The sequence below is a fragment of the Caretta caretta genome, chromosome 1 (assembly GCF_965140235.1).
Source record: "Caretta caretta isolate rCarCar2 chromosome 1, rCarCar1.hap1, whole genome shotgun sequence".
NCBI lineage: Eukaryota > Metazoa > Chordata > Testudines > Cheloniidae > Caretta > Caretta caretta.
In genome coordinates this window covers 61194648-61211345 of record NC_134206.1, presented here as the reverse complement: position 1 = coordinate 61211345, position 16698 = coordinate 61194648, and the positions used below count along the sequence as shown (strand labels likewise).

At 42.9% G+C, this 16698-nt stretch overlaps 1 protein-coding gene across 2 annotated transcripts in view; it reads left to right on the top strand.

The window, feature by feature from the left end:
* The window catches only part of GTF2F2 (general transcription factor IIF subunit 2), a 131805-nt gene that overhangs the window by 12450 nt on the left and 102657 nt on the right, over positions 1-16698 (top strand). The window contains exon 5 of one of the 2 annotated variants that reach the window (XM_048850712.2): positions 10593-10631. The exons of the other annotated variant lie outside the window; for it this stretch is intronic. Within the exon in view, the coding sequence (XP_048706669.1) occupies positions 10593-10631 (39 nt within the window). The remainder of the gene's footprint in view (positions 1-10592; positions 10632-16698) is intronic. 2 annotated transcript variants of the gene reach the window in all.

Genomic DNA, 16698 nt, shown 5'->3' with positions numbered 1-16698 from the left:
AAATGTCACACCCTGTGTGATGTAATTAAGCCAACGTAAGCTCCAGTGTAGACGCTGCTGGGGTGACAGAAAAATTCTTCCGTCAACCGAATTAAGGCATCTCGGAGAGGTGGATTTTACTACAGTGATGGAAGAACGTTTTCCGTTGCTGTAGTACATGTCTACACTGTTGTGGCAGAGCTGCTGCTGTAGTGTTTCTAGTGTAGACACTAGTCCCTGGGCTTTAGGTTTTTATATGGATAGAGCTACAATATTTATAAAATTGTGTATAATGCTGGTAGCCTATGGAAATCTGTACAGAGAATATGCTGCACTCTGTACCTGTTTGGTGGATTAGATTGTGTATAGTTAAACCTCAGCAAAGCTATCTGAGGATATTAGGGATTCACTGTAGGGCTAAACCAGCATTGATAATCTGCTTCTATAATTTGTCCATCATAGAAATCTAGAGAGTGCTACTTGGAGTTCTTTTCACACTTTTACACAGTACTACTCTCTCAACTTGGTGGTTTTTTAATAACTGCATAGTGTTTGTTGAAGGCATATGGCTCCACTGAGTAGAATTTGCAGTGTTTATCAGGAACAAACAGTCTAGTGGAACAAGTGTTCAGGGTGATGAGTGAAGAGAAGAATTAAGTCATTGAATGACTCTTATTTCCAGTCTCACTGCTGGGAAGAAAAACAGGCACAAGCACATGGTTTTATCAGCCACTTGGAGACCTGGCAAACTTGTATAAACATTGGGCAGTTAGGACATTGCTTTTAATTGCAGCTTTGGTCACAGCCTTAAAGCAGTGTTGCAAAATACACAGTTTTGGCTGGGTAAGTGAGACTTTTATTAGCCAGAAGGAAAATGGAGAGGGATAGGAAAGAGAAGTAGTAAGGTGGGAAAGGAAAAGATGGGAAGGGGTAGGGGACACACTGAACTTCTCACATCCCAGGTGGTGGTTGGGATACATCTGGAGCCAGTGGAAGCAGAAACGTCATCTGAGTCCCTCTCTTGGCCTGGTTTGGTCGGGACATCTCTCAGGATTAGGATGACAAATGTCCATTGGTGTCATGATGGATCCCAATGTCCCAGGAGGTGGTGAGGGTGGCAGCCATAATGGTGAAGCTTCCCCCCCCCTTTTTTTTTTTTGGAAAATATGCATCTGATGAAGTGAGCTGTAGCTCACGAAGGCTTATGCGCAAATAAATTTGTTAGTCTCTAAGGTGCCACAAGTACTCCTGTTCGTTTTTGTTTTTAAAGTGTCTGTCACAAACTGCACTACAATTAACAAGAATGCTGGTAGAAGTGCCAATCTGAGCAGGTGACCCAAAAACAAAATTAGCATGGAGATCATTCTTCCATTTGAATGCTCCTTCTGAGTCCGGGTTGAGACATTAGTAAAACAATGTGGGTGAAATGCATTTGTTCTGTAGATAAATGGAGTACTTCATTTTCCAGTGCTTTCAAGTCAACACCTTTCCTAAACACAGTACTAGTTTTAAAACAAAATGAAACAAAAAAACTTATAAAAACCCAATTGATTAAATCTACAGTACTTCCTCTTTCTTTTAGAGTATGTTCATAGCCCAAAGATATTTCCTTATTTCTCCCTCCTCTTCCTGTGGACCTCAGGAAAGTGACCATCCTTTCTGGCTGAGAAAGGAGGGATGGAATATAGCTGCCTCTGAATTCTGCCATTGCTACTTTTAACAGTAGCCAGAGAGAGGTTGCTACACAGATTTAAGGCACTTCAGCCACTACTTCACCTTGTTCTTTCTCTGTGGACCTCTCTGAACAAGGGATCAAGGGATAAGGGATCAAGCTTGAGGAATAATAGATGATCCTCCACATAGTATCATGTTGCATAACTCCCGGACTGCTGTAAGAGATTTCCAGTTCTTGTTCTTGTCATGATAAAGATGGTTACTTAAAATCTGTTAAAATCTGGAAGGTGAAAAAAAGTGAACCCACTTTGGTTCTTGATTCAGACAATGTGTCCATATGTAAGTCTGCTTACTGATCATACGTATGTATCCATATAAGTTGTATGTAATGGAAGTTAGGTGTCTAAATCCTTGTGAAAATCCCATTAGGTGCCTATCTGCATCTTGAGGCACTGAAATACCTTTAAAAATCTAGCCCATCCTACCTGTATGCTTCCAAAAAGCATATTAGGCTTTGTGTGTTGATGCATTTCTGGGACCTTCCCTGTCCCAATCAGTTTAGTTTTGCACATATTGTCTATTGTGTTGAACAATATGAAGCATTGTACTGCATTCCAAAACACCAGGTACAAAATACCAACATAATTTGCTGTATTGTTCAACTACAGAATAACAATTTAAATATCTATTTAGTGTAGGTTGATACCTCTCAAAAATGTTATTTGGCTGGTTTGGCTTATGCAGCCTTTTTTGGTAAGGATACTAGTGTATGTATCCTACTGCTCGGTAAAACACTAATGCCTGGGTAATGTTCCTGAAGATCAGTTTACGAAACCTGTGTAACTGGAAGGTGTGGTTTCTATGATTGTTGCACAGGGAACCCAAAACACAATTGTTTCTCTTGCTGCTTGCTGTCTAGGCTGATTTTTGGTCTTATTTTTGCAATAAATATGAACTATATCCTGTTCCATAAACATCACCATATGTACATCACTAGTTGCTATGCAACAATGCTATTTGTGTTTCCAGTCATTTTGTCTTATCTTTGTCATCAGTTATCATAGTTGTAATTTTTTTTGGGGGGGTGGGGTGGGGAGGGGAAGGTGTGGGGGGATGTTTTTGGAGGTGTTTGCATTCCAATATGCTACACTGAGCAAAATTAGTGTGTTTTTGTTTTTTTTAATATATGGGTAAGTTTTCTCTCTTAGATTGGACATGTTTGATTAAAATTGTCATTTCTGAGCTTTCTACTGACAGCCACCATGGGGCTAGAAAGCAGCATTATTTGACAGTTTCAATCCTGGATCAAAAATTAAAAGGTGATTGTGTTAAATATTTAGCAGTACACTTTCTTTTCTGAATGTGAGTATAAATCAGTTCCCATCCTATTTTAGTAGCCCCTTACATCATTTTGTGACAGCAGGTAGCTCAGAAATGCTGACTCTAAATTTTAACATTACTTTCAAATATTTGATTTATGGATGATGAAAAGTGCTTTTCTTACTATGTTAGATCTTGGGTAGAACTGCTTGGAAAAATGTGCTACTTGTGTGATTCAGAACAGCGGGATCAGGCCCAACATATGGGATATGTGTAGATTTTACACTATGGACCAATTCAAACCTAGTACAAGGTGGATAATTCCAGTAAATTGCGTGGAGTTGGTCCCATTTACATGGAATTTTGAGGTTTGGCTCCATAGATCCTGGACTTTCTCTTTCTAATGACCTGTTCCTAGATGCAAGTAAAATGCTGCTTTTTTTTTACTCTAAACTTACTATATGTCTGAAATATTTGTAGATCAAGCTGCCACATTGAGTTATAAAATGTGGTGTTAATGTTTCTTTTTAAAAGTGGGTGGAAAAATCTAGGAAATAGCTTTAGTTTTAAGAATTTGGTTGTCTAGGTTCTTATATGGCTTAGTGTGGTTTCTGAACACCTAGGTAATTTCTACCTTCTAATCTTATGTAAGAAATTGTTTCTATTGAACAGTCATAGTACAGAGAATTCCAACATAAACAGCACAGAAAATAACTATATTATCTATTTATCTCCAAGAGCCATTCAGTGTTCGATGGATTGATTATGTGTATTATCATGATCTCCAGTCCTTAACAAAAATGCAGCTGCTAATATCATTCATGCCAGTTTTTTCTGACTGATACTCCTCTCTTAGAGACTTTCCAGTGCATCAAATTCAAGCTTTTTGTGATTGCATTCAAAGCTCTAGGTAATTCTGTCCCTCCCTCTTCATCTGGCCGTGTCTCTTAATATGTCGCACTCAATGTCTCTCCACCCTCACAACGACTTAATTTTCTTTTTCCACAACTGACTTTGTCTCTTTTTCCATGCTAATTCCCACGTGGAAAGCCCTTTCTGAGCTGGTATGCAGAGCTGCTACTGCAGTATTAGATTCTTCACATGCAATTTTGTACCAACCAGAATTAATATTCACAGTTTGTACTTTGGGTTTGTTGTGACCAGTTGACATCTTTGAAACCTCAGACGTACCAACCATTTTAAGAATTTTGGAGAAAAGATTTACTTATAGAAAGTGATTACAGTCCTAGAAAAAATGTTTCTCCCCTCCTTCATTAAAGTAATGCTGCTAACATGACTGTAATTACTTTTTTTTGTTTTCTATAAATTCCTCAGTTTTCAAGATTTTTAGCATCTTGTGTTATTATTTCAAACCACAGTTAAGCTAAATGATGGTCTGTGATTTTTCAGTTCAATTGTTGTTGCTAAACAAAATAACTTCTGCCGCATTATTGAAAGCTGCTGTTTTTCTTGGTACCTGTCTAACCCCCTCGGAGGGCAGGACACTCCCCACGTCTTCCACCCAGGATAAAATGAAATATGAAATTTCTGAAAAATAAAACAAAAAGTTGTAAAAAAGAGAAAGATAGAGCGCCATAAAATTATATCCTTCCTGCTCATGCCACCCTTTCCAGCTGTCTGTACTCTTGTGATTCTAGCACTTAGCCACACATTCTGTTGTCCAAGATACCTCTGAGGTCTCATTTAATACCTTTTTGTTACTTTATGTACTTGAGTTTTTTACTGACTGTCTGTGGAGCTGTAGCAGCAGGAGGAGAAAACCCATTGACAGCCAAATGATTAAAAGAAGTAGAAGCAACAGTAGCCTTTTAGATCTATCTCGTAAATGCAGATTACAAAATATTTGCAAAGATCATAAAGAAGTTGCATTCTATTATCAGAAAACCAAAAATACTACTCCAACTGACTTCTTTACAGACTGCATTTTGGATGACACCAGGCCTTCACTCACTTTGGGCAAGTCACCAAATCTCTCTGCCTCAGCTTCTCCATCTGTAAAATGGGGATGGTGTATGCTCACCCTTCCCGATGGGTGTGGTGAAGATTAACAGATGTTTATTAGCTGATCGAGTGTGGCTGACTGTCAGGGGTAAGCTATTGTTTCATTGCATTTTAGTTTTTTTAACTAGAATGTCCTGAGCCTTGGATAGGCAACCTTTTCAATTCTTGTATAAGTCCAAATAAGACATTTTGAGGATATAAAGTGCAAAATAAATGTTAGGTGGTGAAGGTTGATTCACTGAGTGGGGAATGGGGTTGGCAACTTCTTTACTGCAGTAACTTTTTAAAGATTATATAGCTACTTTGGTGTATGAGAGGTTCCCAGAACGTTGGGCAATAGGATTTGGCATTTTTTACTCCTACATCAATGAGACTGAACAAATCTGCAGTGATTAAAATATACTTAGTAACTAGGCAGAAGAGCTACTTCCTCCCAGGTCTGTCTGAAGTTAGTACTGAAAGAGGTACTTTTTCTAAGACCGGAATTCTAGTTTTATATCTGCTGTTAAGGGCATATTCTGTGGCTAAGTAAAAGCAAACTCACTCATCCCGTTTGTAGAACTTGATTGCTTAATCTAGAATCTAAAACAGGGGTGGGCAAACTTTTTGGCCTGAGGGCCACATCGGGTTTCCGAAATTGTACGGAGGGCTGGTTAAGGGAGGCTGTGCTTCCCCAAACAACCAGGCGTGGCCCGGCCCCCGCCTCCTATCTGACACCCCCTCCCCCCCCCCGCCTTTCGCCTGCTAATGGCACCCCCCAGGACTCCTGCCCCATCCGCCCCCCCCCCAGCTCCCTGTCCCCAGACCGCCCCGGGACCCCTGCCCCTGACTGCCCCCCCTGCCCCATCCAACCCCTCCTCTCATTCCTGACTCCCCTCCCCGCCCCGGGACCCCTGCCCCCATTCAGCCACCCCTTCTCCCTGTCCCCTGACCACCCCCGAAACCCCTGCCCCTGACTACCCCCAGTCGCCCCATCCAACCCCTCCTCTCCTTCCTGACTGCCCCCCCCGGACCCCTGCCCCCATTCAACCCCCCTGTTTCCTACCCTCTGACAGCCCTGCCCCCTATCCACACCGCCACCCCCAACCACTGCCCCGAACTCCCCTGCCCTCTATCCAACCCCCCCCCCCGCTCCCTGCCCCCTTACCGCACTCCCTGAAGCACCAGTGCCTGGCAGCGTTACAGCTGCGCCGCCCAGAGCACCAGGACAGGCAGCCATGCCGTCTGGCTGGAGTCAGCCACGGTGCAGCACAGAGCACCAGGACAGGCAGCCATGCCGTCTGGCTGGAGTCAGCCACGCCACGGCGCAGCCCAGAGCACCAGGACAGGCAGCCATGCCGTCTGGCTGGAGTCAGCCACGCCACGGCGCAGCGCAGAGCACCAGGACAGGCAGCCATGCCATCTGGCTGGAGTCAGCCACGCCACAGCGCAGCACAGAGCACCAGGACAGGCAGCCATGCCGTCTGGCTGGAGTCAGCCACGGCGCAGCGCAGAGCACCAGGACAGGCAGCCATGCCGTCTGGCTGGAGTCAGCCACGCCACGGCGCAGCGCAGAGCACCAGGACAGACAGCCATGCCGTCTGGCTGGAGTCAGCCACGCCACGGCACAGCGCAGAGCACCAGGACAGGAAGCCATGCCGTCTGGCTGGAGTCAGCCACAGCGAGGCACAGAGCACCAGGACAGGCAGCCATGCCGTCTGGCTGGAGTCAGCCACGCCACGGCGCAGCGCAGAGCACCAGGACAGGCAGCCATGCCGTCTGGCTGGAGTCAGCCACGCCACGGCGCAGCGCAGAGCACCAGGACAGGCAGCCATGCCGTCTGGCTGGAGTCAGCCACGCCACGGCGCAGCGCAGAGCACCAGGACAGGCAGCCATGCCGTCTGGCTGGAGTCAGCCACGCCACGGCGCAGCGCAGAGCACCAGGACAGGCAGCCATGCCGTCTGGCTGGAGTCAGCCACGCCACGGCGCAGCGCAGAGCACCAGGACAGGAAGCCATGCCGTCTGGCTGGAGTCAGCCACGCCACGGCGCAGCCCAGAGCACCAGGACAGGCAGCCATGCCGTCTGGCTGGAGTCAGCCACGCCACGGCGCAGCCCAGAGCACCAGGACAGGCAGCCATGCCGTCTGGCTGGAGTCAGCCACGCCACGGCGCAGCGCAGAGCACCAGGACAGGCAGCCATGCCGTCTGGCTGGAGTCAGCCACGCCACGGCGCAGCGCAGAGCACCGGGACAGGCAGCCATGCCGTCTGGCTGGAGTCAGCCACGCCACGGCGCAGCGCAGAGCACCGGGACAGGCAGCCATGCCTTCTGGCTGGAGTCAGCCACGCCACGGCACAGCCCAGAGCACCGGGACAGGCAGCCATGCCGTCTGGCTGGAGTCAGCCACGCCACGGCGCAGCCCAGAGCACCGGGACAGGCAGCCATGCCGTCTGGCTGGAGTCAGCCACGCCACGGCGCAGCCCAGAGCACCGGGACAGGCAGCCATGCCGTCTGGCTGGAGTCAGCCACGGCGCAGCACAGAGCACCGGGACAGGCAGCCATGCCGTCTGGCTGGAGTCAGCCGCGGCGCAGCACAGAGCACCGGGACAGGCAGCCATGCCGTCTGGCTGGAGTCAGCCACGCCACGGCGCAGCCCAGAGCACCAGGACAGGCCACGGCTCTGCAGCTGCGCTGCCGCCCGGAGCATTGCGCCAGCAGCACAGTGAGCTGAGGCTGCAGGGGAGGGGGAGCAGCAGGGGAGGGGTTGGGGGCTAGCCTCCCGGGCCAGGAACTCAGGGGCCTGGCAGGAGGGTCCCACGGGCCATAGTTTGCCCACCCCTGATCTAAAACCTCTCAGAACGATGTGAACTACCTAAGTGTATTGCCTTTTTATGCAGTAGTCTTAGCTGAATAACAAACCTTACATTGCTCAAATGCTGAGAAATGACCTGTGGTAGAGTTTACTTGAAGACTTTAGTAGTATAAAGACTCTGGAATTGTGAAATAACTTTCTCTAATGACAGGTTTCAGAGTAGCAGCCGTGTCAGTCTGTATTCGCAAAAAGAAAAGGAGTACTTGTGGCACCTTAGAGACTAACACATTTATTTGAGCATAAGCTTTCGTGAGCTACAGCTCACTTCATTGGATGCTTATGCTCAAATAAATTGGTTAGTCTCTAAGGTGCCACAAGTCCTCCTTTTCTTTCTCTAATGATCAGTGCTTTAAGAAAATTGCAGGCCATAATTTTGTTGAAGAAACTGCAACTTTTTATAGTTGCTGTAAATTTGACTGGCATTGTGGCCCAGTGCACCAGGTCACAAAGCCACTCACTCAGATTTGGCCTGTTTGCCCTCCATCATGTTTGCCTTCCAGCGCCAGGTAGGGGACACAGTGTTCTGTTCTGCTTTACTGCCGTGGAAGGGAGGCTGTATGGCTTAGTGCGCACCAGAGCTGGTGCTCCTTCTGGGGTTCCCTGGGGGAGAGGGGGCGTGTCTTCATTCCTTGTCAGGAAACAGGTAAAGAGGAAGCCTGAGACTTAACCCTCATGGGAGTGTTGTCTTGTGAGTGTCTCCATGCTGATGTTTCACTGCACTAAAACCACAACTTAAAAGTTTCTGCAACAGGTGAACCAAAAATCATGACTCTTATAACCTTAATAATGACTTTCCCCTTATTTTGTAACCTAGTTAGGGATAGATTATCTCTTAGTTTGTCCACTGAGACTTCAGTAAGGCTCATACATTGTTGTGCTTACAGAATTTTTTGGAAATAAATTACCTGTACAACCAAATTGGGATACTGTTTACTTTAATGTTTGGGTAGTACCATATGTTAGGATATAGATATTCAGGCCTGTCTGTAAAGGCCTATACTCTAAGAATTTAGGTGTATTCTTATCACTTAGCTAGTTATGGAGGTATAAAAGAGAGAATCAAAATCACTGTCTGCCAGCGTAAGGTCCTTCTCTTACTGTGACAGTCTGAGTTCCTGTTCTTAGGTTAAGGCCTTTGGCTAAGCAACAGAGGCAGCCATAAGCTGGGAAGCGAATGGTCAGATCCTCACATTCCAAACTAGTCACATTGAAATTGCTGTTGGTGCTATTGGGCTGTTAGGAATACAATCCTGTCCCGATAATGTCTATCGCCTCCAGAGAAAGGGAAGTGCCTAGAAGATGTAAAAGGAAGCTTAGTTTGATAGCATCCTGTCTGGCAAAAACTCACTTATCAATAGCTGAGATGTGAAATCCTCATTTCTGTGTTTGTTCTATCACTGGTTTCAGAGTAACAGCCGTATTAGTCTGTATTCGCAAAAAGAAAAGGAGTACTTGTGGCACCTTAGAGACTAACCAATTTATTTGAGCGTGAGCTTTCGTGAGCTACAGCTGAAGTGATGAAGTGAGCTGTAGCTCACGAAAGCTCATGTTCTATCACTGTAGTCCCCATTTCCCCATTGTTTGTATAATCTCTGTCTGGTTCTGTGATTGTTTCTGTCTGCTGTATAATTAATTTTCCTGGGTGTAAAGTAATTAAGGTGGTGGGATATAATGGGTTAAATAATCATGTTACAATATGTTCGGATTGGTTAGTTAAATTTCAGTAAAATGATTGGTTAAGGTATCGCTAAGCCCAACTCAAGTTTTACTATATAGTCTGCAAAAAGAAAAGGAGTACTAGTGGCACCTTAGCGACTAACCAATTTATTTGAGCATAAGCTTTCGTGAGCTACAGCTCACTTCATCAGATGCATTCAGTGGAAAATACAGTGAGGAGATTTAGATGCACACAGAACGTGAAAAAATGGGTGTTATCATACACACTGTAAGGAGAGTGATCACTTAAGATGACAGGTTTCAGAGTAACAGCCAGCTATTACCAGCAAGGGGGGAGGAGGGGGAGAGGAAAACGTTTTGTAATGATAATCAAGGTGGGCCATTTCCAGCTGTTAACAGGAACATCCGAGGAGCAGTGGGGGGTGGGAAATAATCATGGGGAAATAGTTTTATCCCCTCCCCCACCCCTCTCACTGCATCCGATGAAGTGAGCTGTAGCTCACGAAAGCTTATGCTCAAATAAATTGGTTAGTCTCTAAGGTGCCACAAGTACTCCTTTTCTTTTTGAGACTATAGAGACTTAACCTGGTTTAACTGTATCCAGTCATCTTCCCATTTCTACTCCTTGCAAACTGCATGAGTGCAGATCTCTCTTCAGATCAACCTGTATTTCTAAACCTACAAAATAAAATGAGTTTTGACTAGCATGGCTTAGTGAAGTAGAAGCTTTTCTATTCATTATTTAAATCCAGTCTTGTCACTGACTCCACATAGGCAGCTGCCTGGACTCAGATGGAGCCCTATTAACAGGAGCTTAGGGGTGCTCCTGCATGGAGTTTGTTGTAGGCTTGGACTCCAAATGAGACTTTTGTTGTTCTTTGTGAGGAATTGCCTCTTTCAAAGTATATTAATAAACTCTAAGGAAATGACTCCTGTGTTTGTGCTATTTCTCATCCCTTTTATCCACTTGTATATTCTTGGATTTTTGCAAGTCACTTCTTAGACATACTTTAGAATAATTTTTATCATACTCCAAGATCAAAGAAACATTATTGTTCTTTTTCTGCAGAAAGCCAGCCAGAAGAAAAATCTGAGAACAGCAATGCTGGTAAGTGTTGGACTCGACTGCCTGGTACACTTGAGAAATGCTTTGCATCTAATAAAGAAATCCTCGTTTTCAGTTTTTCTATTTTACTTTTAGTTTTAGTGTGCTAATTTCTTAAAGGTTTGTTCAGGGTGACTAGATAGAGAAACACATAAAATTGAAAAATTACTTAAATTGATTGCTATGATCAGAGACTTAAATTATTCATAGATTTTATAAGAAATGTAAAGTTACTAGGAAAGGAAGAATAGTAAATCCTTAACGTTTCTTAGAATCTTTTTTTAAATGTTTGGATTCAGTATTTCTGTTTTTGGGTTTTTATTTATTTATTTTATTTTGTGGTCTCATGTTTGATTATTTTTAGTTTATGTTCTGACTTTTTGATGGGAAAGTATTTTTATTCTGTCTGATTCCCAAAACGTGGTATTTGTGTTTAACCCCTACAGAGTAAGAAATCAAAAAAGGTCATTCGATTCTGCATACTTTCCTGTTGTGCACAGGATATAATTGTCAAGAAAGGAAAAAATAATACTTGGATCAGTAGTAAGGCGGTTGTTTCAAAAGTGGCTTATCAAATAGGGTTAAAGATGACGGTGATATTTAAATCAGTTCAAATTGATGGAGCACACATCAATGATCTTTAGTTCAGAGAGCCACTGGGATAGGAAGTTTAGCACAAGAAATATCTATCAGTTAATGTACAACATGAACACTAATAAAATAAAATCTGCACATACACATTTTGAGAAGGTGGGATCCATTGTCTCTTTCAAATTGTGTGTCAAAGCAAGCATTTTAAAGAATTATTTTGTATAATAACCATCTGTGTATATTAAGATTTCTTTTCTAATCATGGGAAAACTACATTTTCAAATGATGAGCTGTAGTTGCTACAATAAAGAATGTAATAAGTATAGAAATAGTCTTTTGTGCTCTTACTGAAAGGTAGAGTAGTATGGTATAAAGGAAGTCACACATACATTTGGACAACCTCTGATTAGTCACAGAAAATCAGATACGGCTTGCCTAGAAACAAACTGTTCTAATGATTTTACTAAGGTCAGCAACATGTTTATATATTATTACGTTGCTGGAGTTTCGAAATGAGCACACGAGAGCATGACAGGGTTAAGTGTTACTTATGAAAAGGTCCAATTCCTCTTTTTTGAAATGAAAAGCTTTTGTTTGATGAAGATCAAAAATATCATTAAAATGCAGAAGCAAATAAGGGCCAATACTAAGCAAGAACTTGGGGAATGGGGATATTAGACACAGCTAGCATAAAATTTGGAGAGAAATGTAAGTCTTCTCAGAACATGGGTTACCATTTACATGTACAAATAAAGTACAGTAAGGGCTATGATGACACTCAGTAAATGGTAACGAAAGGGATTTTAGATTTAGATGGCTTGCAAAGACTGGCTTCTTCCTTTTCTTCCCTCAAAACAATCCTTAAACACATGTCCAATATTAACTGTTTCAGAATGACTCACCAGAATATTATTTTTCATCCACCTCCATATAAATCTTTTAATGTTCCAATATTTTGACTTTTATTTGAATCACATCTTAGCTTTAAAGGTTGTTGAAAGAGCATACCATTTAGTTCTGGGTTCTGGGAATAATTATTTCTGAGAGGGGATAGATTTCCAGTACTGAGCTGATTGAGATGCTTTCTGATAAAATGGACTAACCATGTCAAAGGGATCATGATGAGTGCTTAGAAATGTTTGAGTTGGGAATGCATTTGTACAATTCCATAGTGTGTTTATAGTTGGGAATGTTGCATGATTATTTGTTAAAATCTATTCATTCCGATTACTGTTTTACTCTTTTCAGAGTAACAGCCGTGTTAGTCTGTATTCGCAAAAAGAAAAGGAGTACTTGTGGCACCTTAGAGACTAACCAATTTATTTGAGCATGAGCTTTCGTGAGCTACAGCTCACTTTATCGGTACCATTTATGTTGTATTCTTTTAACATTATTGGAGATTTTTTTTCTTTTTTTTAAAAAATTGGACTGCAGTAGAACTGTCACACTCCATTTCTCTTCCGGGGAATTATTAAATTATTACCTCTCCCACCGTAGGCACTCTACGTGGCCTACCCCTATTGACCACATGCTTACATAGATTCATAGATATTAAGGTCAGAAGGGACTATTATGATCATCTAGTCTGACCTCCTGCACAACACAGGCCACAAAATCTCACCCACCCACTCCTGCGAAAAACCTCTCACCTATGACTGAGCTATTGAAGTCCTCAAATCGTGGTTTAAAGACTTCAGGGAGCAGAGAATCCTCCAGCAAGTGACCCGTTCCCCATGCTACAGAGGAAGGCGAAAAACCTCCAGGGCCTCTTCCAATCTGTCCTTGAGGAAAATTCCTTCCCGACCCCAAATATGACTGTCAGCTAAACCCTGAGCATATGGGCAAGATTCACCAGCCAGATACCTAGGAAAGAATTCTCTATAGTAACTCAGATCCCACCCCATGTAATGAAGTAAATAAGTGCAGTAGTTTGGGATTTTGTTGTGCCACATTATCATCTGTATTGCAGTAGTGCTTACAGACTTCTATCAGGCATTGGAGCCCCATTATACAGGCACTTGTGTACACATAATGAAAAGATGATCCCTAACTGAAGAATTTAGAATCTAAAAAACTAGAGAAAGGGGATGGATACTAACAAATTGATGGATGTTTACAGAAAAAAATCTTGGCAGTCACATTTATCTTATTTGGTTAACACTTCTACATACAACATACAGTACAACTATACATACAAAACGATGGGGCCTAAATTAGCTGTTAACATTCAAGGAAGAGATCTTGGAGTTGTGGGTAGTTCTCTCAAAACCTCTGCTCAGTGTGCAGAGGCAGTCAAAAAAAAAACCCTAGGTGTTAGGAACTAATAGGAAAGGGATAGGTAATAAGACAGAAAATACCAGAATGCCACAATATAAATCCATAATGTATCCACACCTTGAATGCTGCGTGCAGTTATGATCACCCCATCTCAGAAAAAGATATGTTAAAATTGGAAAAGGTACAGAGAAGGGCAACAAAATTTATAGGGATATGGAACAGCTTCCTATGAAGAGAGATTAAAAAGATTGGAACTGTTCAGATGGGAAAAGAGATGACGAAGGTCTGTAAAATCATGAATGGTGTCAAGAAAGTGAATAGGGAAGTGTTTTACCCTTCACATAACACAAGAATCAGGGGTCAGCTGATGATATCAGTAGTCAGCAGGTTTAAAACAAACAAAAAAGTACTACTTCACACAGTGCACAGTCATCCTGTGGAACTTGTTGCCAGGAGATGTTGTGAAGGCCAAAAGTATGAATGGGTTCAGAAAAGAATTAAATAAAAATATGTCCATCAATGGTTATTAGCCAAGATGCTCTGGGTGTCCCTAAACCTCTGACTGCCAGAAGCTGGGACTGGATGACGGGGGGTGGATCACTTGATAAATTGCCCTTTTCTGTTCATTCTCTCTGAAGCATCTGGCACCAGTCGCTGTTGGAAGACAGAATATTGGCTAGGTCAGGGGTGGCCCCTCACTCTCTCCCCCTCCCCACTAGAGCCTCCTGCGCACTGTGTAACAGCTGATCGTGGCGGGCGGGAGGTGTGGGGAGGAACGGGAGGCACTGATAGGTGGGGCTGCTGGCGGGCAGGAGTCACTGCAGGTTGGAGTGGGGGGAGCTGATGCGGGGCTGCTGACATATTAGTGTGGCTCTTTGGCAATGTACGTTGGTAAATTCTGTCTCCTTCTCAGACTGAGGTTGGCCGCCCCTGGGCTAGATGGACAGTTGGTCTGACTCAGTATGGCCATTCTTATGTTCTTATATTCTTCTCTTCCAGAAAAGTCATGAATCTAACATGACATTTGCAAACTACCTTTGAATCATTCTGCTTGTGTATAGCATCTCTCTTCACCCTTCCCTTTGTCTGCCATGTCTGTCAGTTTACGCTAAGCAGTTTTGAGATAAGGATGATTTCTTATATATGCTTGTACAGTGGTTAGCGCCACCCTTCTTTTATTGATCTAGACTAGCAGTCTAGATACAGGCTTCAACAGAACATGAATAAAATAAGAAAAAGTGAAATAATAAACACATTTCTATTTATCCGTTTTACCCACTCGTAATAGAATTATTTTTCTTTTTCTTTTTTTTTTTTAAATGAGGAAATTACATGGGAAGAAGAGAAAAAAGCTCTGCAAAAATAAATGTTATTAGGTCTGCAAGGGCAATCACTCAAAAGTTAGGAAATACCAGAAATAAGGTTGCCCACTTAACCCTAATCTAGTCCCTTTTTGTGTACACCTTATGAGCCAGTCTTCAGTTAGATTGATCACATACTATTTTTTCTATAGGAATCCTGCCTCATTCGGTGTGTAGTGCGGTCAATGCTCAGGGACTGAATCAGGGTTGTGTATTGATCGAGGCTGTTGTCTGTAGGTCCCTAACTTATTCACTTGGAAGGTGTAAAGCAGATTAAGCAGATGAGTGTAGGAAAAGAGTACGTGGTGTCATGGTTAAGGCTTCTGAATGACACGCAGGAGAACTGGCTGTTTTATTGACCTCTTATGTGATGCGAGCAAGTCACTTAACCAGACATTTTCAGAGGTGGCCACTAGTTGTATGTGATTTGTTTTCTGTGTGCTCAATGTGAGACACCTTTGCCTGACGTTCAGAAGTGCTGAGCGCTTACAACTACTGAAGTCAATGGAAGCTGTGGATGCTCAGCAGTAACACACCACTGTCTCCAGGAATGAGCACTGGGTTAGGAACCGGGAGGCCCTACATTCGAATCCTGGTTCTGTCATTGGCTCTTTACGTGGGTTTGGGCATGTCACTATTTCCCTCGCTATAAAATGAGGATTATAATACCTACCCACCTTCCTCACATGGGTAATGAGAATGGTTTAGTTAATGTATATACCGTGCTTTGAACATAAAAAGTGCTATTATCAAAAATAAGCAGTTGGAAGAATCCATCCCTGACTGCCTTAAATTGGAACACCCCAAATTAGTGGAAATTCTTGTGAGATTTGGCCTTAAAATCTGTGTCCTCATTTCTCTTGTGTAAAAGCACTCCTTAACTTTCAGGGGTGCTGCAAAGACAGATTCATGAATGTGTTTGAGGCTCAGATACTATGGAGATGGGTGCCATAGAAAACCTCAGGAAGAAATCAATTCCATATGTAATGCAAGGTATGGGTGGTATACAGGAGAGAAGGTATAGGGCCACGTTGGTGAGAATAAAAAGAAATACTCAACAGTAGCCTCAGTCCCTGAGTACCATCCATCCTTTGTGAAACAGGTGCTGTGGAAGAAATGTGTGGTCATATAATTGAAAACCGTGACATAATGCACTTGTGTAGGTTAAAGTTGCATGGGCAACCTTAGTGCTGACATTTTCTAAATTTTGAATGCCTTAACTTTGCAAACTGAATATTCTTTTCACACAGCTTTTGTATGTAATGGGTATACACAGATGTTATCTATTGATGAAAATAAAATTACTCTGTTCTTTTAAATTGATATTGTTCCTTGAGAGTATGTGCATGTCTGTGACTTGCGTGTTTATTCACTAGTTGATGTGAATTATAAGTTTTGTATCTATGAGATACCTGGAGCTGTAGCAAGCCGATCATACACTTAATAAATCTAAATTCAGGTTTCAAAATCTTGACATGAATTCATAGCAAGCCCTGAACAACTGCTACTTAACGCATATATTCCTTTGGACAACTTGTCACTCGTATTCTTTTCCTGAACTTGCCAGTGGGCAATCTTGATATCTTCTGTTCTGGTGGGAAGAGATGCATCCTCTTTATAGTTTTCCTTGTGCATTCAAGCAAAGGAGTTAATTATTTGATATACCTCAGGCAGTACAGTGTGAACCTAGTGTGTAAATTTTGTCTGCCACAGATATTCATGTGCTGGCAAATTGTAGACACAAATACTTAATTCTTAAACTGTCTGTAGATGGATAAACCTAATATAGTAAAGAATGTGAAATAATGTGGAAAGAAAGGAAATGATTTAGAGTATTTTGA